Genomic DNA, 26,624 nt, shown 5'->3' with positions numbered 1-26,624 from the left:
CCAGGGGTGGGAGAAGGAAAGCGGGGGGAGAAGGGGTGGACACAAAAGCCAGAGCTTTTAGGTTTCTCTCCATTTCTGAACAATGGTGATTTTGAGCAAGGAGCAATGTCCCACCTTGAACTAGCCCTATCCCTCCTGAGCTGGCTTGTCCTGTGGTAACAGAAAGCTGCAGCTCAGCAGGGGCTGATACCCAAGAGGTTTTGCACCGACAGGCACCAAATCTCCTGCCAGACCCCACACCCCAGTGAGGAGACCCCCCAAACCCATTGGGAACAGGATCCAACCACAACCAGGATGGGAACTCACCTCCCCAGAGGCTGGCACATAGAGAGAATGATCTCCAAAAGCTTGAAACAAATCAAAAATTTTATTTCCAACGAATACACAGACCACGTGGGATGGGGATGCGCTACATCACAACGCCGACCTCCCCGCACTGGCTTTCGGTTACAGCCACCCCCTCCCCAAAAGCCTGGCAACAGCAGGTTGGCACCAGAGGGACAGACTTGCCCCGCCACCAGCAACCTTGGCAGAAAAAAAAAAAAAAGTCCTTTTCCAGTACTCCAGATATTTTTCTTTAAAAGCCTGGGGGTAGAGTTGAATGTCATTTGATACCACGCTGGAAATACAGCATCAGGATGGAGAGATGGCTGGTATTTTTGTTGCGGGGGGGTGGGGGGGTGGGGGAAACGGTCTTGGCAGGTGATCTCTACTTGGCTAACAAGGGCGTATCTGTGTAAATACAAATACTGGGGTGAAATACCTGGCAGCACACCAATGTCAACACCATTACCAACATAAAATAAAGACCAGCAACGTAAAACACCTTCAATGAGTAGTTTAGGCTAATTCAAAATTCCTCCCCCCTTCCCCCCTGCCCCATACTCTTCATGCAGCTTTATTTCTTCATTTATTTATTAAGAATTCAAGTTGTAAAATATGCAAGTAGTTAAAAAAATTATTACAAACCACTTCGTGACAGCATTTGAGAAGGGTTGGGGTGTAAGCCCCGGGTCAGACTGGCTACGCTTCACTCTCTGTGACGGTCAATCAGCATTAAAAAGAAAAGACAAACCCAGGACGGGGTATTTACACGTCTGCCTTGTAACACCAAGAGTGAAACCAGCTGTAGAGCAAATGACTTCATCCGTCCTTCATCCTAAAGCTACGTGAGCTGTAGTAAAAAGATTGAAACGGGGCAGGGCGGGGGGTGGGGGGAGGCGCAAAAGCCACCATGGGAAGCCAGGGACCATCTAGGCTATTCGTGTCATATAAACATTCCCAGATGCCAAAAGTTTTGAGTCCAGTTTAAGAACAACTGGTCTTCTCTGTAGAAGACTAGAAAAAGAGTATGAAAAGGTAGAAAAATCAAAATGCACTTGTTACGGGCTAGAAAGATTCACCGAAAGGTACCTAAAGACTATTGCCCTCTTGAATCCACAGGGATTTTTAAGCTGATACCTGATTCAGAACTACAGTTTAGTGGGGTCACTGCAGACCCCAACCCCCCTATGTGATACCCACCTAACTTTGTTCACAGATCCCCAAGTTATGATTCCCAAAGTTTCCCAGGAGTGTGGACAAGCAGGGAAAGCCAGGAGGTGTTCAGCAGTGGAAAGGAGAGGCAAGCCACGTCCGCAAAATTATTAACCTCAGGCGGACCCAAAAAAGGTGGCATGTGTCCCCCCAAAACGCTGATGGTGGATGAACTGGACCTGGGAATAACTCCCCAGCCTGACGCAGAGTTCAGGCTGCATGTAAACAGGGTATCAGGCACCTCCGTGAAGGGGTGGCCCCACGGCTCCCCACGCTGCTCCCCTGCCCCTACCTATTGTGGCAGGGTAGCAGCAGGAACAGGAGAGCTGATGGGTGCAGGAAGGGGCAGAAGCATTCCACCACAGGGCAGCATCCCACTGCGGGGCAGCATCCCATGGTAGTATAGCATCCACCCATGGGGCAGCATCCCAGCCCAGCCCCAAGAGGAGGAGATGCTGCTGGGAAGCTGAAAGGGCAGGACACAGACCAAGCGAGGAGGGCAGAGGCACAGAGGTGTAGGAGAAGAGGAAAGACCCGGAAAGAAGTGGTCGACTTTGATTTTCAGATTTCTAGCTACCCTGTGACACCTGGGGCAAGGGCCACCCCGAGCCACCGTGCCTGGGGGGCTGGCACCTACCCTAACACAGGAGGTATTTCAAGCACGTCTAAGGCATCGCAGGAGTTGTCTTTGCTTTCAGAATCACCTTGGTTTCCTCCCTACAGCTTCTTCCACCAGCACGTGGTGTCAAACAATAGAAAAGAAAAGTCTGGAGCAGATGAACAGAGATAAACGTTCATGCACTACCACCGAACGTCGTCACAGGAGTATGAAGCACCAACCACAACACATGATTCACTTTTACTTGCAGAGCGAAGCTAACCATATACAAAATGTAAGAAAGTGGGGTTCACTAGAAACATGGAGCTGCCAGCACGTGGGGGGCAGGCAGGAGCTGCCGGCGTCCTTGCTAACCCACCGTGGGACTGCTCAACCCCTGTGCTACCCTACCGCCAGAAATTAAAAAGCACAAGACCGAACATTGAGTAACATCATAGTCATCTAACCTGTCGCTATATATCTGACAACTTAAATAAAAAATAATATTTTGGAAAGAAACCAACAATATCATTCCAAGAAGGTTATACACATCCTTAGCAGTTACTTTGCTCAGCACAGCTCTGGTGCTTTAAATATGGAACAATTGAACAATTTTGTGAGCAGAAAAGTGACACAAATTTATTCTTTACATGTTTTTTTTTTCTTTCTAGGCAACTCTACAGACTTCAGATCTTTTGCCTCGCAATGCAGATCATCTTATTCCCCCAAAGGTGGCCAGGTTCTTTAAACATGCACATCTCTGTAGCTTCCAGGCCATGTATTTTTACTTATTTTTGTTTTAATTTCTGCAGACTAGCAGGTTGTTCCCATTCCTAAAAACTCTACATCAGTGTTCAGGGTGGCCTGAGTGCCGGTCAGGCTTCTCGAGGGTTTACAGGATCACGCAGAAGAACTTCTTCTCTCTAAAGGGATTTTCTGAGGCTGGGACAGGGGTCAATAGAGGGTCCTCCTTGGCGTGGGCTTCACAGTACGCCATCAGGTCTGCTGCTGCTTTTGACACCTGGAATAGAAGGAGCCCCGCATTAGGGACGGGCTGTTCTGGGGACATCCCACCTCAAAAGATTCCATCACTGGGTCTGGGCTTGCAGCATCCCTGGGCAGGTAACATCATACCCCCACCAAAAAGCACATCCCTGGTGAGGCTGGTTTTTCACCTCTGGGCTCTAAGCTCACCCGTCAACATGCGCTCCCGTGAGCATCCTTCATATCACCCATTCACATCCTTCACCTGATCCATCATAGCGAGGACCGACTTTAGTAGGCACCGCATCCCTGCCAGCTCTCCCCCACACCCCTCGGCAGGGACATCCGCAGCTGCTATAGCAACATTTGCTGCCCTCAGCCACGGACCTCACTATTTATTCAGGACACAACAGCAGCTCCTGAGCTGCCAGAGCTCACCCTGGCCTTGAGAGATGAGGTTTTACTTGCAAGCACCCTGACGTGCCTGCAGCCAGCAGCCAGCCCCAGAGCACCTCTCTCCCTGGGACCGGCTGTTGTCTGAAACAACCTCACTGGAGAAGGTAAATCATCTGGGATCTCAAGCTTGAAGCCAATAAAGCTTTTGCATGCCCAGAAGCACCAGTTTCAGTGCCGCAGAGCAGAAGAAACATTTCCCAGGAAGGATTGGACTTGCAGTAGGAAAGAAGCATCAGGACAAGGCTGCTTTCAGAGTTTCCCCGCTAACCTCAAGCCTGAGCACCAGGCACTGCCCAAAGGACAGTTTTAAGAGCAAATGTGACAAATAGCGTGGGTTTAACCTGTTTCCAAGAAGGTGAGATGCCTTGGGGAGAGTCACAGCTTCCCACCCCCCAGCAGGGCTCCAGGTGATGCTTCCAGCTGCTTTCCATGGGCGAGCATATCCCGCAGCCTTCAGCCACAGCCATTGGGATCACTCAGATGAGCATTCTCCATAAACACTGCCCGCCACCGCGTTCCAGCTCCTGCAGCATGCTTTTGGCAGCTGCTCAGCAGCAAATGCCACCTCGCAGCATCCCTCTGAGCTGACAGCCAACTCCCAAGCCACGCTACCTTTATCCTGTCGATGTTAGCCTCCATCTTCAGCTGCTCCACCAGCTTGCGGGCTTGCGCTATGCTAGCAGTGTTGTTGCTAGCCATGGGCAGGCCAGGTGTGCTCTCTGGATGGGCTGCGGACACAAATGCATGGGGGTGAGCTGTTGGTCTGGGCAGAGAGCTGCTCCCAGCCCTGAAACCCCCACCTGATGGGCTGGGGTTGCGTGACTAGAGCTGTTCGAGCCGAGCCATGTGAATGAGGTGTAAGGATGGGAGATGCAGACCCAGGCATTTCAGTCAGCGTTTCATTCTATGTTTAGATCCTTGTCTAAACCCAGCAAGCTGGCAGCCTTTGTGGGTGTGTGGACAGTCACATGCTGCCTGTGGTACCCTGCTGTGCCCTCCCCATCATCCTGCAAGCCATGCTTAGGGGACACTGGGACCTTCTAGAGCATAACCTGCAGCAGCAGGACCTCAGCTGAGCTGTACCTCAGCTTCTCCTGTTACATTAAAGGCTGTGGTGGCAACAAGGCAAAAGGAAATCAGAGAACAGGCTCTCCCTGAGCAGCCCCACACTGCCCAGAACTGCCGTGCTGGGCTCATTCCCCTGCCACAAGCCAGGCACATCACCCAGCCCTGAGCCGGTGCCCAGCCTTCGTCCGGTGTCCCTTGGCCTCCCTTGCTTTGTCCCTGCTGCCAACTTGAATATTGAGATGCTAAACAGGATGCTGGAGTTTCCTGTTTCTTGAGATTTCGAGCCCAGGCAGGCGGGGAACGCTCATTAAGTCCACGCCGTCTCAATCACGGATGTTCTTCCGTTACCTTATAACAGCCGTGAGCTCTGGCAGCAGCGGCCAGAAACCCAGCGTTCAGCTTCTCCAGCAAGTGATGTTTTTACAAGCAGCAAGTATTTCACAGTGGAGGCGCAGCCATGCTGCACCAGCCCCTGCCTGGCTGGGGCTGCCTGTGAGCTCAAAAATGGGGTTCTTTTCAGGGATGTTCAGAAATAGCAGGGTGCAGCGAGCCCACCCCCCCCCCCCCCCCGGCCCCTTGGGCGATAGTCCAAGGATGGCACAGCCCTAAAATAAGGAGCTTGTGGCATTTTAGGGAGGACACTGAAAAGCTGTGGGCATGTTTAGCTCAAGCCCATCTCGGGGGATATAAGGGTGTTTGGGCAGAGGCTCATCCTGGGACCTACAGAAAAAAGCAGCCTGGCACTGAGCAAGCTGTCCATGCTCGGAGGTGACTGGAGAGCGAGTCGTGCTGGGGTACAGTCGGAATTTCAGGATGAGAGCCCCTTCCCAGCCACCCCCTGCCCATTGGGGAGCACGAGGAGGAGTTATTTTTTACCAGAAGCAGGTCTCTCCGGTGATTTGTGCCTCTAGGGGAAGATCTGCTCCTCTTGGCTGTTCGCTACCTTTAAATAAAGAGAATATAAAAAAAAAAGGAGTCGGGTTAGGTTGCTGCTTATGTGATGCCAGTCAACACAACAAATACATTTTTTATGGCACCAGGAAACCCAGAGCCCTTGCAGACACTGAGTCCCATGCCCTGCTAGGGAGGCCGAAAGGCTGTGGGTTTCCTTCTCTATCCCCCCCGCCCCCACCATCCATTACCCTCCAAGCACAACCACCCAGCAACATTATGTGTTCACATGCAGCAAGGTTTTCAGCACAGGAGGAGGTTTCAAGTCAGCGGGCAACTATCCGAGAGCTGTTGGCAGCCAGGCTTTTAGCTGTTCCCCAGCTTGTGACGAGCCCTACGGTACATCCGAAGACGCTGTAAGGATGCACTGTGAGTGGGGATGCAATTTAACTGTCTGGTGCGCAGAGCACGTGGCAGGGCAGAAAGGGCATCCCCTGGGGAAGGCTGCCAAAATCCTGCCTGCTTCACCACAGCCTAGCTCCCACCGAGCACCTCTGACAGCCTGATCTCCTGGCTGGGTCTGCTGTCATCGGGCAAAGCTCCGTGCCATTGCTTGAGGTTTCACTAAAGCATGTGCACTGTTCCACGCTGGTTTTTTCTCAGCTCCCTGCCACATTTTGTTTTGCTGGAGACGCGGTTGAGCAGCAAGCTATCAGGGTGCCCCTCTCCTGCTTTAGCTTTCAGTTCTCCCTGCAAAGCCACGAAGCGGATGGCAGTGGTGATGCCACCGCGTTTCTGGCATGACAGCCGGTGCTGGGCTGGTGGGAAAGCTGGTGGCCATATAGGTACACTGAGGCGCACATCAACCAAGACACCATTGTGTGGTTTGGATGCGGCAGAGACTTTTCTAATGCAGCAAATGTTATTCTTGGTGATGCTGTGTCATATCATACAGAGGACTGTGGTCTGTTGGTGTGCCAGTAGCAGGGAGTCACTTGGGACTGAAGGTTAATGTCACGGAAGGGAGCGGGGAGGACTGCAGAGAGCTTCTGTATGAAGCAGAGAGCCTGCTACAGTCCTGATCTTTTTTTTAAAAAACATATATATCCAACCCTGCTACCACGCTGATGCAAGGAAACCCTCCCATGCTCTTACTACACGTAGCCCTAGAAGCACTAAGGTGGAAAAGACAGCTCCAAAAACAAAGCCGGAGAAGACCAAGACCCTGCTGGGACAGAGGAGGGGACATCTGTGTGAGCACTCTGCCACGCACAGGGCTGCAGGGCTGATGCTGGGGATCCGGTGGCAGCTCAACCGGCTCACAGGACCCTGGCATCGCCAGGAGCCAGCCATGCTCAGCCCCTCTACAGGTACTTCATGGAGAAACTTGAACCAGTTTGGGGCTAGTGATGGTTTTACAGTGTTTCCACGCTGCAAGCAGCCAGGCATGCTTCCTTCAACATCAATAACAAAAAAATAGCATGTGACATTTTGAAGTGAGCTCATGAATATCCCCAGCTGAAAAACAACCCCTCCAACAGCGCAGGCACCACCTGGGCAGCAGCGAAACTGTTCAAACAGGGCACCCACAAAAGCAGCTTTTTTAGTCCCAACATGAGGACACCCTGCTGTATCCCCAAGAGGGTGTGGAGCCACCAGGAATAAACCCCAGGCCTCCATGCCTTATCGTTTGGATTTGATTCAGGCCAAGCCCAGCTGCTAGAGCATCCACTTCTCCTTCCACCCACAGTGCCTCTGTACTACTAACTGCAGTCACCAAACCACCCCATGGCAGTTCCTCTGCAGCACCAAGGTGACTAAGATGCTTGCAGGCAGCTGCCCGCTGCACTCACCCAGCTGCAACGCTGCCTCACACCAAAGCAATATGTGTATTTAATTCTTTTCCCCAGGACTCAAGGAGGTGCGGGGCTGCCTGCCGCTGGACTACATGCTGAACTAGCAAATGCTTGTTTAAGTAGATAGTGAGTAGATGCTGAGAGCGTCAGACTTCAGACAAATTAAAACCACCCCGGAAAGTACATAAATCATCAGACTGGAGGAAAAATGCCAAAATATTTGAGAATGGCTGTTAGAAGGAAATTTGCTTTCCAAGGAGCTGATTTCCTAGCAGTGTCACATCCCTCTGTGGGCAGGCACTGGGACAGAAGCTTTCAGAGCCAGGGTTGGAGACACGGTGGAATGCAGCGAGCCCGCCTGACCCCATTCAGGGAATCCCGGTATTCCCAGCATGGCGGGGTGACGGCAGCCCTTGGACACAGTGGGTTTGTACGGGGACTGATGGGGCTGAGCAAGCGCAAAACGAGCCATCACACAGGAGGGACACATGCCGATGCCTGCAACATTGCTCCCATTTACCCTTAGGTCCCCTCCAGCTGGCAGAGCCTGGCTCCTGAGCCTAGCCATCCCCTGCACAAAGCTAAAAATCACTATGCTTCCCAATATTTCCCCATCCCCCCATGGTCACGGGGCTGTTCTCACACCCGATGCTGTTGTGCTAAACTTTGTCTGCAAAGAAAAGGGTTTAATGACACTGACAAGGGAATACAGATGGCATCTTATTTCACCCACTTAATGGCACGTGTGCCTGGATAATAGGATCCCTGCCTTGGAGCCAACAGGTTAATGAGTAAGGATGCTATTTGATTTTCATACTAATGATGTTTAGCATGTACAGTACATGAATATTGTCTCTTTTGGGTGCTCTACTGTAATTACAACTCAGGATGTTGCCAGGTTGTTTTGATACTTGTCTGTTGTGCAGAGGGGTCATGGGTTATTTACTGCATGTGGCAAGAGGTTGAATTCATTTAAAAGGATGCAAAAGTGCTTGTAAGAAATGTCTGGGCTTGGAAATTTTACTGCTACGTTTTGCTAGCTGTACCTGTGCTCCAAAAAACCACCTAATTTGTCATTGCCTCTGTTTAACGAAGAGCCATTGACATATTTGAATGACATTTTCTGCTTTCATCAGTGGCACCCAGCCAAAACAGGCACCAAAACTTGGGATTTAGTTGGGCGAAGGCTAAGGGATGCCCCTGATGTCAGGGCGCTGATCCAGCATTAATGGCTGTGTCTGTTCTTGGTCTGTTTGGTCTGGCTTTGCTGAAATCTTCAGCTTTTACCCACAACGGAGCAACAAAACCGAGCCGGCAAGATGCCCACTGTTGCTGTCCCAGCGTGCCCACAGCGAGCTGCTGCATGATGGGATGAGACTGGGGTTTAACTTGCTCTACATTAAAAGGCACCAATGCTTTGGGACAAGGGACAACCAGCCCTCCTCCATCCCAGGAAGCTAATCACATCTACCTTGCTTTCTGGATGCATTTCTCCCTCCCAGCACATTTATGGATCTTGCACCCCCCTTCAATATTCTGCTAACCCAAGGGAGGCCGTTGGCTCTCCTCCCATGCCCCCCCATCCTCGAGCAAGCTGGCACAGAGGCACTGACCCCCATCCATCCTCCCAGCACACAGCTCAGCCTCCAGAGACTCGTTTAAGACAGCAGTAAATTCATTTACTAAGTTGCCTACTGTGCCCTATCCAGCTCCAGCCTGGTGAGCCACCAGCACTGCCTTCTGGCATGAGCTGCATCGCCACGGCACCACCTCAATTGAGAAGTGAGGCAAAATGCCGAGTACAACCCAAAAAACCCACTGCAAAAGGAGCATTTCTTGACACCGGAGCAATCGTGCCCTCCTGCTAAGCTGCCATGCTCCTCCTCCTCCCTCCCAAACAGGGCTCCTGTGGGGCTCTGGCATCCTGCAGCTGCCAGCCCTGCTTGCAAGAGTAATTAGCCTTCGTTTGCCAGCTCCCCATGAGCACAAGCTGCCGCCTGCTTTGCACAGGGCTGTGCTGAGAGGCTGCCGAGCAAGCACCTGGGCGGAGGGGTTTCCAGGCTCCACAAGCCTTGCAGCAGCCCCATCGCCAGCCCCAAATCCACAAAATCTGACCAAACCTCCCCCCTGGCATTCTTCCCCCTTTCAATTGGGTTTTATCTCAAGTTGCACGTGGGTGGAGACCAGAATTCTCCTGAATGTTTAAAAAAATGGCATTTTAAGGGTCCAGTAACCTGAAATAGGCAGCTATCATTACAGAAGGGGTATCTTGAAGCACATTTTGCACTGGCTTGGGTCTGTCACTGTTCAAAGGCAGTGCTAACCCTGGCTGGGACACTGGCACCCTTGCAAAGCATTTCTTAAAGATGCAAATGGGCATTGAGTGAGGTTTTACTGGTGTCACAAGATACCTCCTGTGTCCCTGGGCGCCTGCAGCCTTTGCCCACTCAACTGGGGTCCCCTGCATTTTTAAACCTGTGGATCACATCCTCTCTTGGCACCCAATTTTGCAGACTTTTTCACCCCCCAGCGGGTTTTTCTCTGCTTTGCAGAAAACCGTTCTCCCCACACCTTCCAGCCGAAACGAAAGGAAAAGCAGTGGCTCCGCAGGAATAAATCTGAAAGTGCTGACATCTGCCAGGGCAGAACTCGCCATTCCTCACTGTAAGGACTGAAAGCAGCTCCCAGAGCACCGCACGGCATCACCCACCACTGAGAACGGCTCCTTTCCAAGTGAAAGCAGGAGCCTCCCTGCTTCTTGGTTTCCATTGAAAAGTCATGCTCTCCATCACGGCTGCACCAGCATTTTCCACCCAATTAGTAGCAAAGTGGGTGAATGCCACCGGCGCTGCCAGGATTGCCCCCATGCCCTGACAGGCTGGAGAGGTGAGCCCATGCAAACCTCATAAAGTTCAACAATGCCAAGTGCACATGGGTCAGGACAATCCCAAGCACAGATACAGGCTGGGCAGAGAACGGATCGAGAGCAGCCCTGAGGAAGGCTCGGGGGTGTTGGTGGACGAGGAGCTCAGCATGGCCCAGCCCGGAAAGCCAACCGTACCCTGCGCTGCATCACCAGCGGCATGGCCAGCGGGTCGAGGGAGGGGATTCTGCCCCTCTGCTCCGCTCTGGTGAGACCCCTCCTGCAGTGCTGTGTCCAGTCTGGGGCCCCCAGCATCAGGGGGACATGGACCTGCTGGAGCGAGTCCAGAGGAGGCCACGGAGATGCTCAGAGGGCTGGAGCCCCTCTGCTGTGGAGACAGGCTGAGGGAGTTGGGGCTGTTCAGCCTGGAGAAGAGAAGGCTGCGGGGAGACCTGACAGCACCTGCCAGTACCCAAAGGGGCCAACAGGGAAGCTGGGGAGGGGCTTTTTACAGGGGCCTGGAGTGCAGGACAAGGGGGAATGGCTTTAAACTGAAAGAGGACAGATATAGATGAGATATGAGGAAGAAGTTCTTTACTGTGAGGGTGGCGAGGCGCTGGCACAGGCTGCCCAGAGCAGCTGTGGATGCCCCATCCCTGGGAGTGCTCAGGGCCAGGCTGGATGGGGCTGGGAGCAACCTGGGCTGGTGGGAGGTGTCCCTGCCTGTGGCAGGGGGTTGGAACTAGATGGTCTTCAAGGTCCCTTCCCACCCAAATCTTTCTATAATTCTATGAAAAACCAGGTGTGATGTGGCATCCAGAACGGATACCGGAGCGTATGGCCGTGCTGTCACTCCCTGTAGCCAGCACTGTGGCTCACCAGCCGGCTGGAGCATGGGAATCCCTTGCACAGGGCTGGCTGGCTTTTCCAGCCATCCTGTTGCTTTTGCTAAAAGTCATTGCTAAAAATAGGTGGCTCAGCTGAAAACCAATTACTAAACATATACAGAAAAATATAAAATTATTACAGACAAAAAGAAAATAGCAAAGCCATGCTTCCAGGGGGTGGGAGCTGGTGTAGTCACATTGATCTCAACAGCAGTTACAGGCCTGGCTGGGAAAGGAGCCTTAATACGCCCAAATTACATGTGTTTCGTTATTTCCTTAAGCAAAGAAAATGATATGAGCTAGATTTGTGCCCATGGGCTCCCATAACTCCGCTTTGCTGGGGCAGAGGACCCCAATCCTCAGCGGTGGCTTCAGCCACAGCTCCCACCAGCCATCCACAGGAATTTTATTCCCTTTTCCAACATCCATTTTTTATGCTCGACGTCCAATACAGTGTTTAAATCATCAAAAAGCAGCTTGCAGGTCAAAGACATGCTGGCCAATAAATAAATAAATTGGAACACACTGGAGTGGAAAACGAGCCAGTTTCCATGGGAACAGCTTCGTTATCACACCAGCATCCGATCTCTCCCGCCAAAGAGGGGCGAGGTGGGATGGGTGCCCATGTTGGCCCTGATGCCAGTGTTTCGGCCAGGTCAGCAGGTTTCAGTGCCTGACCTCCCCCTGCTTCTGCGGCAGTTGGGGAGGATGCCCAGTCTGTTGCCTGTCTTAACCTTGCGCAGCCTTATGCAGCCATATTTCACCCCAAAAGCAGCACCAGAGTCAGACCCAGCCCGCTGGTGGCTCAGCCAGCCCTGGCTCCCCTGGCAAATCTCATTATCAAGGCAGTGCAAAGCATACGGAGTGAGAGGGAGCTGCAGCAAAGATTTTCCTCTTCCCTGATTTTGCTGGGGCATTAAAAAAAGAGCTTGGTGCTGGAGCTGGCTTTGCAGAGAGCCTGGTTCGGGATGTTCACTCCATCCACCTCGTGCTGGTGCAGCCAACTGCAACTGCAGCCCAGACTTCATTAATATCTGCAGTCAATAGTATGTTTTTCCATGAAGTTTGCAAGCAGTAAAGGTTTTAGCATCTGTCTGGAGAGCTGAGCGTGTCCCAGCACAGCCCGCCTGGGCTGAGGCTCCAGGAGAAACCTCCTTCCCAAGAGACACATACAGACCTGGAGAGGAGTGGCGGGGGGCAGCTGTGATGGAGCCAGGCAGTTCTGGCCCTATGGGGACATTTTGGGTCTCGCAGGGCCGTTCCTTTTGCCTGGAGAAGTCACCATGCCGTGGGTGTCACACATAAGTGAGAATCTCAGCTTTTTGTTTTCTCACAGGCATCCTAACGGCTCAAAATGAAGGCAAACAGGAACCAACCTCAACTTCCTTTTTTTAGCTTGGTTTTTTTCATATTTTTTTTAAGAGGTTATTTGGGTGAAGGGCCAGCCACCAGACAGCACAGCCTGGGGCATCTGCTCTGGAGCCTCCTGCCATCATTCATAGGAAATAGTGTCTCTCTCCGGCTGGGTACCGCAGGGAGGGAGCACCAGCCTGCTCCGGGGTCGGCACAGGGCTCCAGCACCAGGGGAACAGTGCCAGGGTTGCTGATCCTCGTGCTGCAGGTCAGGGGTTTAACAGCAGCATTGTTACCCTGGCTGAGAAAGCTGGAGATTTCGCGCATGCCAAAAAGCTGTGCGATGCCCCACCCCGCCCTGTACCCAGGCGTACCCCCGGGAAGGAAAAGCTGCCCCACCATCATCTGGGGGAAAACCCTGGGAAAAAGCATTTGTTTTTAATGCACGAGGGACAAACCCAGCAGTGTGCGCAGATCAGGCACTGGGAGGATGGGTGCAACTGGGAGCTTGGCTATATACTGGGGCATAAGGATGCCCAAATATGTGGTCCAGGGGTCCAAGCAAGTAAAGCTGCAGCTGAGCATCACCTTCTTCCCACAGCCTGAGTTTTCATTCAGATTAAAACCACTCGTTGTTCCGCTGACTCACTTCTGACCTCTGGTCAGCCCCTCATCATGCTCTCAGAGCCCACACAGGCTCACGGGGATGCTGCCTGGGGACAAGCAGGGGCAATGCCTGCTTGGCTCCCCACTATCTGCTTATGCTGCGGCACGGAAAGACAAAGGCCTTGGCTGTCACATTTTGGTGTGACACACCAGAAGGGACAGATAAGGGCACACATCCTGTCACACCATCCCCAGCCCTGCCTGTCAGGCTCTCCTGCAGCAGCAGGTTGAAGCACAGACTACACTTCTGCGGTTTCCACCAGAGCTGAGCAATGCCACCGCTGCACTTCACTGAAAATGAAAATGATTTAAGGGTTAGGTGGGGTTTTTTTTTGTTTTGGGTTTGTGTTTTTTTTTTTTAACAAAACTTTAAAACATACACAGAGGCCAGCAGAAAACTGAAGGCTCGCTACAGTGCACATGATCAGAGGAGTGGGAACACAGCAAGCCCCTGCCCTGCAAGTGAACGACATGGCTGCCCCCTGTGCAAGCTGCAATTAGCCTTCATCCTGCCCATATTTTAAAAAAACACTAACATGTTGCATTTTATTTTTATGCAACTTGCCCGAGAGGAGAACATGCAGCTTCAGAAATTCCCCCCAAACACTGGTGCTCCCCAGAAAACCTGGGTTTTTCAGAAATGCTGCACTGGTTACCTCCTGCAAAGCAGCACCCACACAGCCTAGGGCATCCCCAGCCTCTGTGTCACGCTGGAAGATGGAGACATCTCTCAATCTTTTAAGTTCCCTGGATAGACAAAAGTGTCTCCAGCACACAGATGGCCCAAGAAAGACGGAAAAGAGAAGGAGGGAATCAGGCAGAGAGGAGAAGTGCCGAGGAGGGACACACGGATGGGTCACACTTCGCCCTGCAGTCCTGCAGGTGGTTTTGGGAGCCCCCCAACCATCACCCACCTCCCCTTCCGACATGCCTGTTGTCCCAGCACAGAGATCTCACTTGCCCTCCTCCCCCCACCATGTGTGGGGCTCCTCTGTGGTCCCACATCCTCCCACAAGTCAGACACCCAGATTTCTTCCCATCAGGTCCATGGAAGCCTTGGAAACGCGGCTGCTAAGCTCTGGGGTACCATAAGCCTGCAGGTTTCTCCTGTGCTCGAGGGTCTCTTCCCTGCACAGTGTCAGCCCAGGCTGAAGAATAATGGCACTACCTGCAGCCCTGGCCAATGCACCTTTTAACATCGGTTAAAATACTATGCAGATGTCCTTGAAAATATTTGAGTATATTATTTTGCATTTCTACTGCAGGAACGGCCAAGGAAAAGACTAGTTCCTCTTCTATAATGCACTGTACCCATGCTATATAACACAGCAAAGCCTTCCTTTAGAATTATTCCTGATTATTATTAGCATTATATAATATAGGATATTATATTATCTATTAATATATAATAATAATTATTAGGATTATTATTATGCCAGGCTGACTTGGCAAAATACCAAGGGCATGACTCTTCCCAGGCTGGAGTGACCCTGATATAACCATGTCAGGGGCAGCTGGTGGTAACCCAGCACTACAAACACCCATGCAACGGTGGAGCAGCAGCTAAACAGTAAAAGAATGAATGAATTCGCCAATTAAAAAATTCCCATTGAAATCCCAATCGCCTCTTGACTACCAAAATCCCTGCCCTGAAACCTGTTCCCTACCGATGAAGTGGCAGCACGCTGGGTAGTCCCTTACTTCTTCACAGGGCAGAAGTTTCTGCTGTAAAGGAGCCTTTAGGTCTAGGGAACATGCATCACTTCCTAGCTAGCCAGAAAAGAGCAGAAACTCTCAAAAAAAAGCTCCTTTTCCCCCATGGAGACACCTCTAGCAAACCAAAATCACCCTTTAATTAGAAGCATCATCGTACCTATGACTTATCAATTCCTTCACTTCTTGATTCTTTCCCCAAATCAACTCAAATTGACTCTGAAATAAATTCTTTGTACACACCTTGCTGAGAAATCCCTGTTCGCTGCTGCTTGTCCCAGGAAAAAGAGAGATGGTTAAAGCCGCCAAGGAAGCAATGAGCTTCTGTACCAGGAAAAGGAGCTCAACATCTGTTCATACAGCTTTGAACTCCTGACCCTTAATTAAGGGAAGCAGCCAAGAGCTATTATTTCATGTTAATTAACTGATCCATTCTTGGGTTTCAGTTTTTAACATCCTGCTTTTAAGTATTTGCCAGGGTCAAGAACAAGACCTTTAGGGGAAGGTGCAAAACGAGGTTTGAAAGCAAAGGGAAAAAGCTGTAAGGCGGAGGCATTTCACCCAGCACCACATTTGCGAAACGATTTGGCTATTTGGCTGTGTCAACACTGCTCCCAAAGGGACAAACCCACCCCGAGCCTCACACAAAGCCACCCTGAATTCAAGGCCACGGTGACTTACCAACTGCCTGCCCACCAGCGCAGGGGTACAGCCACCCCGAAGGAACTGGGGCAAGCCACTCTGTTGCCCTGATTTGGCTAAAACATCCCAATTTTAGGGGGTAGCCTCCTTGTGGCTTTCCCAGGAATTCGGAAGGAGCACGTGGGTTTTGCTATAGCTCGTGCCATGGTGCCAGGCTGCTCGGCTTATCCTGCTGCAAAGTATTTTTCATCCCAGCTAAAATAAACCCCAAACTGCTCCTTTGGCTGACAAGGCACCAGCCTCGCCTTTTTGCCCAAATAATTTCACCAGCATGTGAAGTCCTCGGCTGCAGAAATCGCTGCAGTGAGAAATCATTCTCCAGTGATTTCACCCAAATCAAACCTTTATTAGAATTTTATTTTAAGTAACACTCACATGAAGCCTAATAACCCTTCCCAGCCGCTGGGAATCACCCAGCAACTTACATCAGCAAAGAAACAACCCCCTTAACCATCCCATTAGTTTTTAAGCCCCCCCAGGAATTACCTTAGACTGCTTTAATTAGGTATCCACTGTACAAAAGAATTAATTAATTAGTGATAAGCACCTGAACCACATTACTCATAAGGCTCTATTTCAAGCTTCAAATACAGCAAACAGGTCACAGCCTATCTGCTGTAGTAGAGCAAAGCCTTGGAGCTGCTGCCTGGTTTGGTTGGGTTTTTTTTCCCATCCCTGCCATCAAAGCAGCAAGGCTGAGAGCTTTTTATTCCTTCTTTTCTTTCTTTTTTTCAGTTTTTTTTTACAGCATCCAGAGCTGGTGCCTTTAGAGCCATGACTCAAATGGTGGATGCACCACGTGGAGACAGGAGAGCTTTGTAATTGCTGTCTGAGATTTGGTGTGCTTTAGGCACAGGTTATGGAGTAACCCCTTGTATCTTCCAGCTATAGTTACCCTGCAAAGGTTTCACTACAAAGCTCTTGTGTTACAGCATCACTAAGATGCCTGGTTAAATGAGTAGAGCATATGCTGATGGCTGGATCTTAAGCTGCAGGTGAAGGATCACCACTAAATGTGGGCAATTTTAGCAGGTTTCTGGGGGTAGGGGGGAAGGAAAAAAACCTCAAAACTGAAAAAAAATTTCCTATGTGAAAGTACAGAATAACAACCAATAACTTTGAGAAGTAATTTGTTGCGGCTTGCACTGGCTCCGGCATTGCACGGCCTGCAATCTCCCCACTGGCAAGCTTGAGGCTACCAGGGGGGTTTCTCCGAGCTGACAGTCCACGGCAGGGATGCGGGCAGGGATGCAGAGCCCTGGCAGTGCTGCAAACCAGGTTAGCTGGGGCTGGCTGGGGAGAAATAGGTTACTCCTCTGTCCTCGGTTGGTGAGTTGACCCATATTATCTCAATTAAATTTAACTTCTGTGGCCCACGGCTGCTGCTTTTTTTTTTTTTTTTTTTGCTTTTTTTTTTGCCCCTGTAACCTAATGAATTTCTGTCTAAAGTAGGACCCAGTTATGGAGGCAGTGAGTACACCTGGGTCCCTCCCGATGCAATGAGGAGAGGAGGGCACGGCTACCACAGCAGAACTGGGACAGGGACACGGAGGGAGATTGGGAGTCGGTAGCACTGTGGCCGTGGGCTTGGCAGCTTCCCATTGCCCAAGTTGTGATCCACCTGCGTTTCTGTTGACCACAACAAGCTCTGGCAAAACAGCAAAATTCGCTTTTCTCTCCAGAGCTGTGCCCTCACAGCCTTTTTCATGCTATTCCCCTGGCTTGCTGAGCCCGTCTCCATCCTCACCCCCTCTCTGGCACACTCATTGAATACTAACCTCCGCACACATCATCTTGCTTTTCCCACGGAGCCCAAAATCCCTGAACCAGCCTGTTTTCCCCTTAAAATGCAGGCAAAGCATCCCTGCCACTCCTCCTGCTGAGTCAACGGCCCTGCTTTTACCACCACACATTATTCTGGCTGTATCGTGAAATGACACATGCCCAGCAAACACTGATATTACGCAGACGGGAGGAGAAAGCCACCCCAGAGCTGCTAGGCTGGGTGGTGTTTTCACACTTGCAATATCAAGCATTGGGAAAAAAAAAAAAGGGGGGGGGGAATTTAAAGCTAAAGAAACTGTGCAAACCCCAGATTAAGCAGCACAAGACGGCGTTGCCCCTGCCGGCTCACCCTCCCTACCCATGCATTGATACCTCCTGTGCCGGCGAACAATCCATCCTGGCTGTGCCATGGGCCCCACGGGCTTCATTTATCCCCCCTACGCCTGCTCCCGGGTCTTTAATCCTGCAAAATACGCTGGAGCCGCTGTGTTTTGGCCCCGCTGCTCTGCGAGCTGCTTTCACAAGGGCAAGTGCTTTTCCCTGCCTACCTGGCTGCTGGGAGACCTCAGCGTGGGGCTGTGCAGTTGATTTCTGTATTTTTCCCAGCGTGAGCTATGAAAATCAGTGGAGGCAGCTGCTCTTTGCAGGGCCAGCTTTTGGTTCTAGGTAGGATGGAGGAGCAGCATCAATTCAAAGCCAGCCTAACTTTTACATCAATTAATGGAAACACTTACACAGGGCTTAGATTTAGGCTTAAAAAAGAAAAATCAAAATCAGTGCCACCCTTATTTGTTGCTTATATCTCTCCATAAGCCTGGGCTGCTGCATTAAAATAATCTTTTTATTCCCCTTTCGCGCAGTGTGGAGGGAGGAAGCAGGGTCCCCCCTGCCAGCATTAGCTGGGGAGCGAGGGAAGCACCGGACACGAATACAAACCCCCCAAGCGAGGATGTGAGGCTGAGCAGCAATTATATTAAATCAGCTGATAAATAATGCAATGTATTTTGATGGTACCAGCCCTGCAAGCACTGCACAAACACCATCACGTCTCCATGATATTAAAAATACAAGGGATGAAGCGCAATCAGGTCAGCGTGACTTGAATAATTGAACCTAAAGCCCTTCTGAAATGCTGTCCTCGGGGCACGCTGGAGCTCTGGCCCCACGGAACAGCCACCAGACCATGGCATCTTTGTCAGGTCCTACACAAACTGATGGACTCCACAAGACCTGGTCACCACTCAACACTTTCCCATCCAAGGTGAGAGACCTCTGCTTGGGCGCTTGCCAGCTGGAGCGGAGCTACTCCATCAGCAGACACACACTCCTCAAGACTGATTAGAAGAGGTCCAAACAAATTTACAGGTTGTGAGTGGCTGATGACCCCCTCTAAGGGCCCCAAACCACTGCAGACCCAGCGAGGGAGTAGGAAGGACACCCTGGGGGCACCTGGACCCACATGGGCTCATATGATGCCCATGGGGACAGCACTGATCTGCCCATGATGTTGGCCCTGCTCTGACGTGGAGGTGAGACCAAAGACCTCCTGAGGCCCCCTCCAACCTAAACGAGCCATTGACCATGCTGGTTTGTTACCAAAACCCCTGTTTGCTCACTGGAAAGACCCTGAAGATCCAGAAAACAACAGGAAAATGAAGGGAGGTGGCACAAATCCCTGGGCAGCTCTCCCCATGGCCACCAACTCTCAGGACTAACACATCCCTGCTTGGTGACAGCCAAAAACATAGCTGGAGACTTTTTCCATAACACACCTTCCCAGTATAGGCAATCAACAGCCTGAACTCCATCTGCAAAACCAGCCATCCCACTCCTTTATCCCTGCTCAAGATGTCACAGAGAGGTAACCATCTCCCCACATCCTTCATCCAGCTCCTGCCAAAATGAGTCAAACTCAAGAGCCGACACAAGCAAAGGAGCCCTTGGAGCCAAAGCAACCATAATGCAAGTGAGATAAAACCACACGATGTGCTGATGGAGCATTCTCCAGAGCAGCTAAGGAAGCCAAAACCCAACTGTAAGGACAAAACCCATCCTCTTTGCACATGAGTGGCCATGGGTGAGGAAGTCTCTGCTGTGCAAATGTGATGGTCAGATGCTTTCTGCACACCCGCTGGGCCCTAGGAACCAGGAGGCATCCTATAAAGGATCTGCTGTCCTGCAGCAGCTCAGGGCTCATGAGAACCACGTTGTGGGGTGGGGAGGAAGCACCAGCCCAAGACACTTTCCATGAGCAGCTGTGGTTGGAGCAGCACAGAGCACAGCTCTGCTCAAGAGAAACTTTATGGAGATCACGAGAGGTCTGGTTTTGTCAGATAAGAAGAGCGAGCAGGAAATGTTATGAAGTTTACAACCAAGCAGCTAAAGATTGAGTCAGCTCACCTCAAGGGTGAATAATGAGCTTTGTGCAGCTCACGGTACATTCAGGCCACACTTCAGGGCTTTCCAAGGCTACAGAGAGGAAACACTTGTGATAATCCCCCTCCCAGCAGGTACTAGCACTAGGGCTGCCCATGCCCCCATAATGTCTTAGAAAAATCATACAATCATCGACTGGTCTGGGTTGGAAGGGACCTTAAAGACCATCCAGTTCCAGCCCCCTGCCACGGGCAGGGACACCTCCCACCAGCCCAGGTTGCTCCCAGCCCCATCCAGCCTGGCCCTGAGCACTCCCAGGGATGGGGCATCCACAGCTGCTCTGGGCAGCCTGTGCCAGCGCCTCGCCACCCTCACAGTAGAAAATGTTTTCTTCGTATCTCATCTATATCTGTCCTCTTTCAGTTTAAAGCCATTCCCCCTTGTCCTGCCACTCCAGGCCCCTGTAAAAAGCCCCTCCCCAGCTTCCCTGTCGGCCCCTTTGGGTACTGGCAGGTGCTGTCAGGTCTCCCCGGAGCCAGCAGATGATGGATGAATTATTTACTCTCCTGCACCCCCAATACCCACCTGTTCCTCCCAAGGTCTGCTTGAGGAGGAACACATCGAAATGGAGAATAAACTCTTGCAAGGTGATTTCTGCCTTGAAAGAGCTCACGTGTTGCCTTCCTCCTGCTGACAGCAGTGGGGAGAGCAAGCTGGAGCCTGGCCCCCCACCCCAACTTGGCTGGTGATCACCATCCCACTCTTCTCCACCCTGCCATGGGTGATGGATCACTCACCGCGGAGGGTTTGAGGCAATCCAGCCCAGCCCCATGGCAAGGCTAAGGCCAAGGAAGCCATGCCACAGCTCTTCAGTTTGGGTTCAGCCCTTGGAAAACACAAACCCATCTGATGGTGCCAAGGAAGGAGAGCGACAAGCCCAGAGCCCAAAGCTCATCTCGTTGGTGATCCTCACTCCACCTCTACCCCAAACCGGGCATCTCGGTTGTAAACACAACAAAGCCCTGACAATGACACCTGCTACAGGCAGAGACACACTGGCATTGTCCTGGCATCCCCTGCTGATTATGGGATTGTGAAAACATGTTTCTGAGACCCCTGTTGCCTTTGAGATCCATTCTCTGACTCTCAACACCTTCTTTATCCTGCTTCCCTCCCTTCACTGTACCTACTCCAAAGCAAAACCAAAAACAATGGGACCAAAAAGGAATTAAATCAATACCGAGCATCTTGCATCTGCTGGTGGCTGGTGCTTCCTCACCCAAAATGGTCCAAAAAGCACAACTCCTCCCAACGCACAGTTAGCACAACACACCCAATCTGCAAGAATTCATGGCTACAGGGAAGGTTTTAAGATGACTGAAGCTGGAAGCATCCCTTCAGCATCCCCCTTAAGGGGATCAGACCTCAGGCTTGGGAGTCTCAGATGCCTGGCAGTGCTCCCCGTACCATCCCAGGGGGATGCTGCAACAGGTTAAATGCTCCTGCACTTCATCCAGCTTCAGCTCCTGGTCTCCTCTGGGACACAGCTCAGATGGGAGAAGGCAAGAGAGAGAAAACACGGCTTCTCTGCATCCCTGCAGGTGCTGATGGGTGCACAGGGATACCCTGCCTGTCCCCAGGCTCGGGGAGCTGTAAGTGCTCCTGTCCCTGATGCTTTTCCCTGGCTGCAAGGACCCAAGACCATGTTTGCTTATTGGCAAATAAGCCAATAAAAATTTTTATTAAGAGAATCAGCAAACTTGGGTGTCAGTGTTAGCACATATCCTGCCCTTGCACAAGCCCAGAGCTGGAGTGATGCTGGCATTCACTGTGACTTAGCATAAAACCCAAACCACTGGTGAAACCCTCCCCAGTTCCCACTCTACAGTGGTTTCAGAGCCCCGAGGAGGTGCAGGACCGGGACAGCCTCATGCCAGGGATGCTGCAGGGACCAATCTGGCTGCAGGACCCAGCCCATACCCAGCCCATTGCCAGGGGAGCACAGGTTTCCTGAGACAGCAGGGCTGACACAGAGAGGCATGGTAGCACTGAAATGACCCAAATATAATTAGTGCACAAACCCACCCAAAAAGCATCACTATTTTCCCCAAGGTGCCAGCTAGGGAAGCGCCATGGCTGCTGAGCTGCTCCTGTGTGGGCAGGTGGAGGAACAGGGTTTCTCAGCACCGACTTACTCCGGGCATCTTCCATAATTAGGTCTGTGTCTCTGCGCAAAGGCACCGGCGGTGGCATGGGGCACCGATGTCCCTGCGGTCCCCCGCTGCAGCTGGCGGCTCTGCCCACAGGGATGGGCACAGGCAGGGCAGGGAGGCAGCTCAGGCCACAGCAGGCAGCGGCCAGGTTTTGGGGCTGGGGTTTAGCCGCCCCGGGGTAGAGGCGGGATGCTGTAGGCAGCAGGAGGAGGGATGCTGAGCAGTGCGGCATGGGGTAAAACCAGCAACACAGCAGTTTACAGTGGGAATATCCCATGCTGTGCCAGGGATTTTTCCCCTTTGGTACAATCTTATGCGGTCCAGGAAGGAGCACTGATGCTTGGGATCCCTGATGAGCCCCAAGGCTCAAGCAACGCTGCTCCTTCCCACCCAAGTTGCTCCCTCTTACAAACCCAGCTGCCCAGCCAGGACCTTCCTGGCCAGGAGAGCCACTCATAGGGAGCATCATGAGAGGGACAGAGCCAACATTCCCTCCCAAAGCCCTTGGGAGTGCAAGCAAGAGCAGGATGACAACCCTGTTAAACCAAGGCACCAACTCAGCCAAAGGAGGTTATCCACCATGGCAGCACCTCCACACCGTGCCAGGTACAGCACTTCGGGGTTCACAGCAGCACCCTGAGAGTAACCAACCCACAGCTCAGCTGGCTTTTGGCTGCCAGATGAAAGCATCAGCCACCACCAGAGACCTCCTCACCATGCCGTTACGCGCTGACCACAACAGAGCAGCGCCTGGACCTTCCCTTGGATAAACTGATTAGCCCGAGTTACAATGATGACAACAGACAACAGGGGAAGAAAACAGTTGTGTAAAAAGCAAGGGAAGGATGAGATAAGGTGAAAACTAATTATGTTTGGTGGATATGCAGGTCCTGGTACAGCTGCTGCCCAGGAATTGTTGAGGGTTTCTCAACTATATGCAAATATCAAGGTGACAATTTTTTTAAGGTTTGGTATGATGCCATTTCAGGGATTTTTTTCCCCGCTGAGCCTCTGAAAAATTGGGTTTGGTGCTTTTTAGTCCATCATACCTACATGAAATGCAAGAGGTGCATGATTTTAGACTTCAGCCTTAGTACGGCCGCAACCTTGCACATCCTCGCCCAGCCCAGGGGCTGGCTGTATTCAGCTCCAGCTGCCTCCCAGCCTGCAAAGCCCTGGTGATTCACCTGCACAGCTCTGATCAAAGCCATTGTTAATTAATCACTGGCCTGACCCAAAGCCCAGGCTCAACGGACACCATCCCAGTGACTTCGGATGGGGTTTGGAGCATGTCCTACTTCTCTGCAGAGCCAAATCTGTGTTGTCCCAGCAGTTGGAGCCTGTCCTTCTCCCCAGCTCAGACCTGCCTCTGAACAGGGTGAGTGCCAAACGGCTTGTGCCAAGCATGTGTGGAAAGCCAGAAGAGACAGACTGCGTTCCCCCGCAGCCATCAACGCGCTCCCCCACGAGCAGCAGAAGCAGCCCCCCCCTTTCACTTCTTCCCATGAGTTTGGGGGGGAGCAAGTTTGATCCTCTGCTTTAAAAGGACCAGGTTTGGGGGTGTTTGCACCATGCATGTTGCACGCAGAAGAAAAAAATATGCGTGAGGAAGGGCTGAAGCCCCACTGGAGGTGAGCAAGCAATAAAACTGTACAAGGACAAGCACAAAAATCCCCTTGCCAATGAGCCATGCTGCACCCCACACCCAGCCCTGCAGTAGCATCTCCCTCTGCCTTTCATCCCATCCCCCCTCCCAGCAGCTCCCAACGAACAGCTGAGCAAGAAACTAGAGAGGAAGAAACAATGAGAAAAGAGCCTGAAAAGACAGAAAAATTGAAAACCCACCCTAAACCCCTTGCTTGTTCCTCCCACTTCTGCGCCGGCTGTGAATGCACACGGCCATATCCTACTCCCGCATCCCATTCCAGGCACAGGAATGAAACACTTGGAGAAGTCACGCTGAGAACTGATGCAACTCATGCTGAAAACTGTTCTTTCCTGGGGCAAACCCCTTATTCCCAACCCAAACCGGGGCAATGGGCTTGCGGCAGGGAGCAGGCGGTGCAGCCCTGTGGTCCCCAGCAGCAGCATACGCGTCACAAGCGTACCAGCTTCCAGCATCCTGGCACCGATGTGCAGGACGGAGAGGCATGGCCACCCCCGGGCAGCGCTTTTCTGGGGTGTGGGGGGTCTGCAGGGCACTGATGCTGGCTCACCAGCCCTAATTACTATGGTAACAGCCTGCACCGGTGCCTGGCTGTCCTCCTTTGATGACTCACTGGGTTTCAAAAGAAGTGGAGCCTCAGCCACCACTGTTCGGAGGCCAAAGCACTGGAAGCCTAGTGGGCACATTGCAACTGCAGGGCCACCAGGTGGGAAAGCATTGCCCACCCTTGCAAAGTTTGCCTTTTTATCACATCTTCCACTCACAGACACCCTGTCACAGGGTGGCAAAGCAGCAGGTTACCTTGCAGATTAAAAATAATAGTAATTGAGCTTCGTCACCAGCTCGCAGCCATCTACCCATGGGAAACCCATCGGGCACCACACTGCAATTGCCTGCTCGTGGTCTCGATAACCCCCATGCCGCGTGGCAGCCCTGTGCCAGGTGCTGATGCACCACAGTTATCATCTCCTCTGGCGCCAGCCATGCCACGGTATGGCCACTCGTCCAAGCCCACATGCAAACCATGCCCCACACAGGGCCAACACCAGCTCATGACTACAAGGAGCCAGGAGAAAATGCAATGAGCATCCTTCATGCCAGTACATGCACTGCTGGGAGCAAAGCTTGCAGCTCCCAGGGAATGTGGGAGAGAGGATGGGTGCACAAGGGTGTCATGCTAGCGGTGGGGGGACCTGTGGGTACCCCCAAGCTAGGGATACCCTGTTTCAGATGTGAGGCTGACTCCAGCTGTCATCCAGGCAATGCTGAGACTGCCAAACTCGTGTCACAGGTGAACAGCCAGCAGCACGTGGTGCCAGCAGCAGCCCTTGCTTCCTCTTGCAAACAAACGCAAGGCTGAAAAAGCCAAAAAAAGCACCAAAACTGGTACTGAGGGAGCAGCATGGCTGATGCCTGGCCTGGCGGGGCCAACACAGGAGCTGGGGCAGGATGGGGCTGAGCCACGTGTCCCCGTACCCCACAGCATGGGGTGAGAAAAGCCCCATTATAACCCTGGGTACATCTCAAAACATCCTCCCAGAGAAAGGCTTCGCCCCAGGGCTTTCCTGGCAATAATTAATTGAGTCATATTTAAATCCAGCCAGCGGCCATATGGTAGAAAAGAGGATTAAAATCGCATGCTCCAGCTGCATTCAGGGAAATCCAGTTATAAGGAAAAATCCTCTGTGCCTGGCCCCAGCCTGCTGCCAGAGTACGTGCCGCTGCCACCCCTTTCCCTCTGGTGGCCGGGGAGCATGGGCTTGCTGGCGGGGCGCTGGCTGGTTGGTAATTCGGGGAAAAAGGGAAATAAAAAAACCTGCAGGGAGCAGGTACAACAGCAGTGGCAGATAATACATGCTCTGAGTCACTACCCTTCGGGGGTAGCATGCTTTAAGTTCATTAGTAACTCATTAGTAATGGGCGGGGGGTCACTCTGCTTCGAGATTTTCCTTAAATATAAATTAATTTTCCATCGAGGAGGCAAGAAGGCAAAAGTTTTTTGCCAAATTCCTCTCCTGATGGCACAAGCGAGCCCTAGCCTGGCTTTCCCCCAGCACATCTTCCCAGCTGACCGACGATTTTCCCAGGATTACTTTACCTGAACCACTCACCCCACAAACCACCGCTGGGAAAAATCAGGATTTTCATGGAAACGATGAGAGGGCTACCGCTGTGGGGATGGCGGGGTGGGGTGCCCCTCTGCCTGCACGGCCATCACCCCCAAATCGCCCCCCCTAAGCCAGGCTGGGTCAGATCCATCCCTACTGAGGCTGCCGTGGGGATTTGGGGTTGGGAAAGTCTCACCCTGCCTTCCCAGGGAAGGAAAAAAAAAAAGAGAAAGAAAGAACACTACGTCTCATTCATCCACGGAAAAAGCCTTTCCTGTGATGGCAAATCAGTTGATTAACTGAGGATCAAACCCTCTAAATCCAACCTTTGTTGGGGAGCCTGAACTCTTCGTGCGAGGTACCGAGGTACCTCTCCCCTGCGCCCAGCCCCGCAGCCGCCCGCCCCGCGGGACGGGGACCCCGCGCCCCCGCAGGTGCCATCGCCACCCGGGACTGGAGGTCCCCGTGGGGCAGCGGGGGTGGGGTGGGTGGATTGACCCCCTGGGCTATTTGGGATGGGGATTTTCTGCTGGTTGTGGAGCGGTTCGGGGCCCGCTGGCAGCGGGTGGCCGGGGCTCGGGACCGCCCTGCCCAACCCCAGTGTGCCCCAGGGCTGCCAGTCTCAGTCCTCCCAGTGCTCCCAGTGCCCCCAGCCCCGGCTTCCCCCGTGTGCCCGGCGGTACCTGGAGGCGGGCGGTCCTGCCCCGAGTCCCCGCGGGGCGGGCGGCGGCGGCGGGACGGAGGGACGGATGGATGGATGGATGGCGAGATGGATGGATGAATGGATGGCGAGATGGATGGAGGGAGGGTGGGAGGGGTGGAGGGGCAGCGGGAGGAGGGATGCGAGCCGGAGGCAGGAGGAGGGTGGTCAGCAGCAGCCCCGAGCGGCGAGTCCCCACCCAG

The 26,624-nt window shown here is 52.4% G+C and overlaps 1 protein-coding gene across 4 annotated transcripts; it reads right to left on the bottom strand.

Moving 5' to 3' along the window:
• Nucleotides 1–348: 348 nt before the first annotated feature.
• On the bottom strand, nucleotides 349–26,624 carry GNG2 (G protein subunit gamma 2). Of its 4 annotated transcripts, none has more exons than XM_027794691.2 (4): nucleotides 26,405–26,624; nucleotides 5,519–5,585; nucleotides 4,187–4,302; nucleotides 349–3,155 (listed from the first exon to the last, which is right to left on the bottom strand). In XM_027794691.2, the coding sequence occupies exons 3-4, from the start codon at nucleotides 4,271–4,273 to the stop codon at nucleotides 3,027–3,029; spliced, it is 216 nt and encodes a 71-aa protein (XP_027650492.1). In that variant the 5' UTR covers nucleotides 4,274–4,302; nucleotides 5,519–5,585; nucleotides 26,405–26,624; the 3' UTR covers nucleotides 349–3,026. The 4 variants fall into 4 exon arrangements, with proteins under 4 accessions (XP_027650492.1, XP_027650495.1, XP_027650494.1 ...); XM_027794694.2 differs by lacking the exon at nucleotides 26,405–26,624 and adding an exon at nucleotides 12,317–12,464; XM_027794693.2 differs by lacking the exon at nucleotides 26,405–26,624 and adding an exon at nucleotides 5,844–6,020.

This window comes from Falco peregrinus, chromosome 1, assembly GCF_023634155.1.
Source record: "Falco peregrinus isolate bFalPer1 chromosome 1, bFalPer1.pri, whole genome shotgun sequence".
NCBI lineage: Eukaryota > Metazoa > Chordata > Aves > Falconiformes > Falconidae > Falco > Falco peregrinus.
Note: the sequence above shows the minus strand (reverse complement) of the source record. Positions and strands in the feature narration are given on the sequence as shown.

What these genes read in the sequence shown, in the direction of transcription:
- GNG2 (XM_027794691.2), bottom strand. Translation starts at nt 4,273, where the DNA reads ATGGCTAGCAACAACACTGCTAGCATAGCGCAAGCCCGCAAGCTGGTG. An exon ending in CTAACATCGACAGGATAAAG is followed by an intron (nt 3,156 to 4,186) that starts GTAGCGTGGCTT and finishes CTTCTATTCCAG; the next exon opens with GTGTCAAAAGCAGCAGCAGA.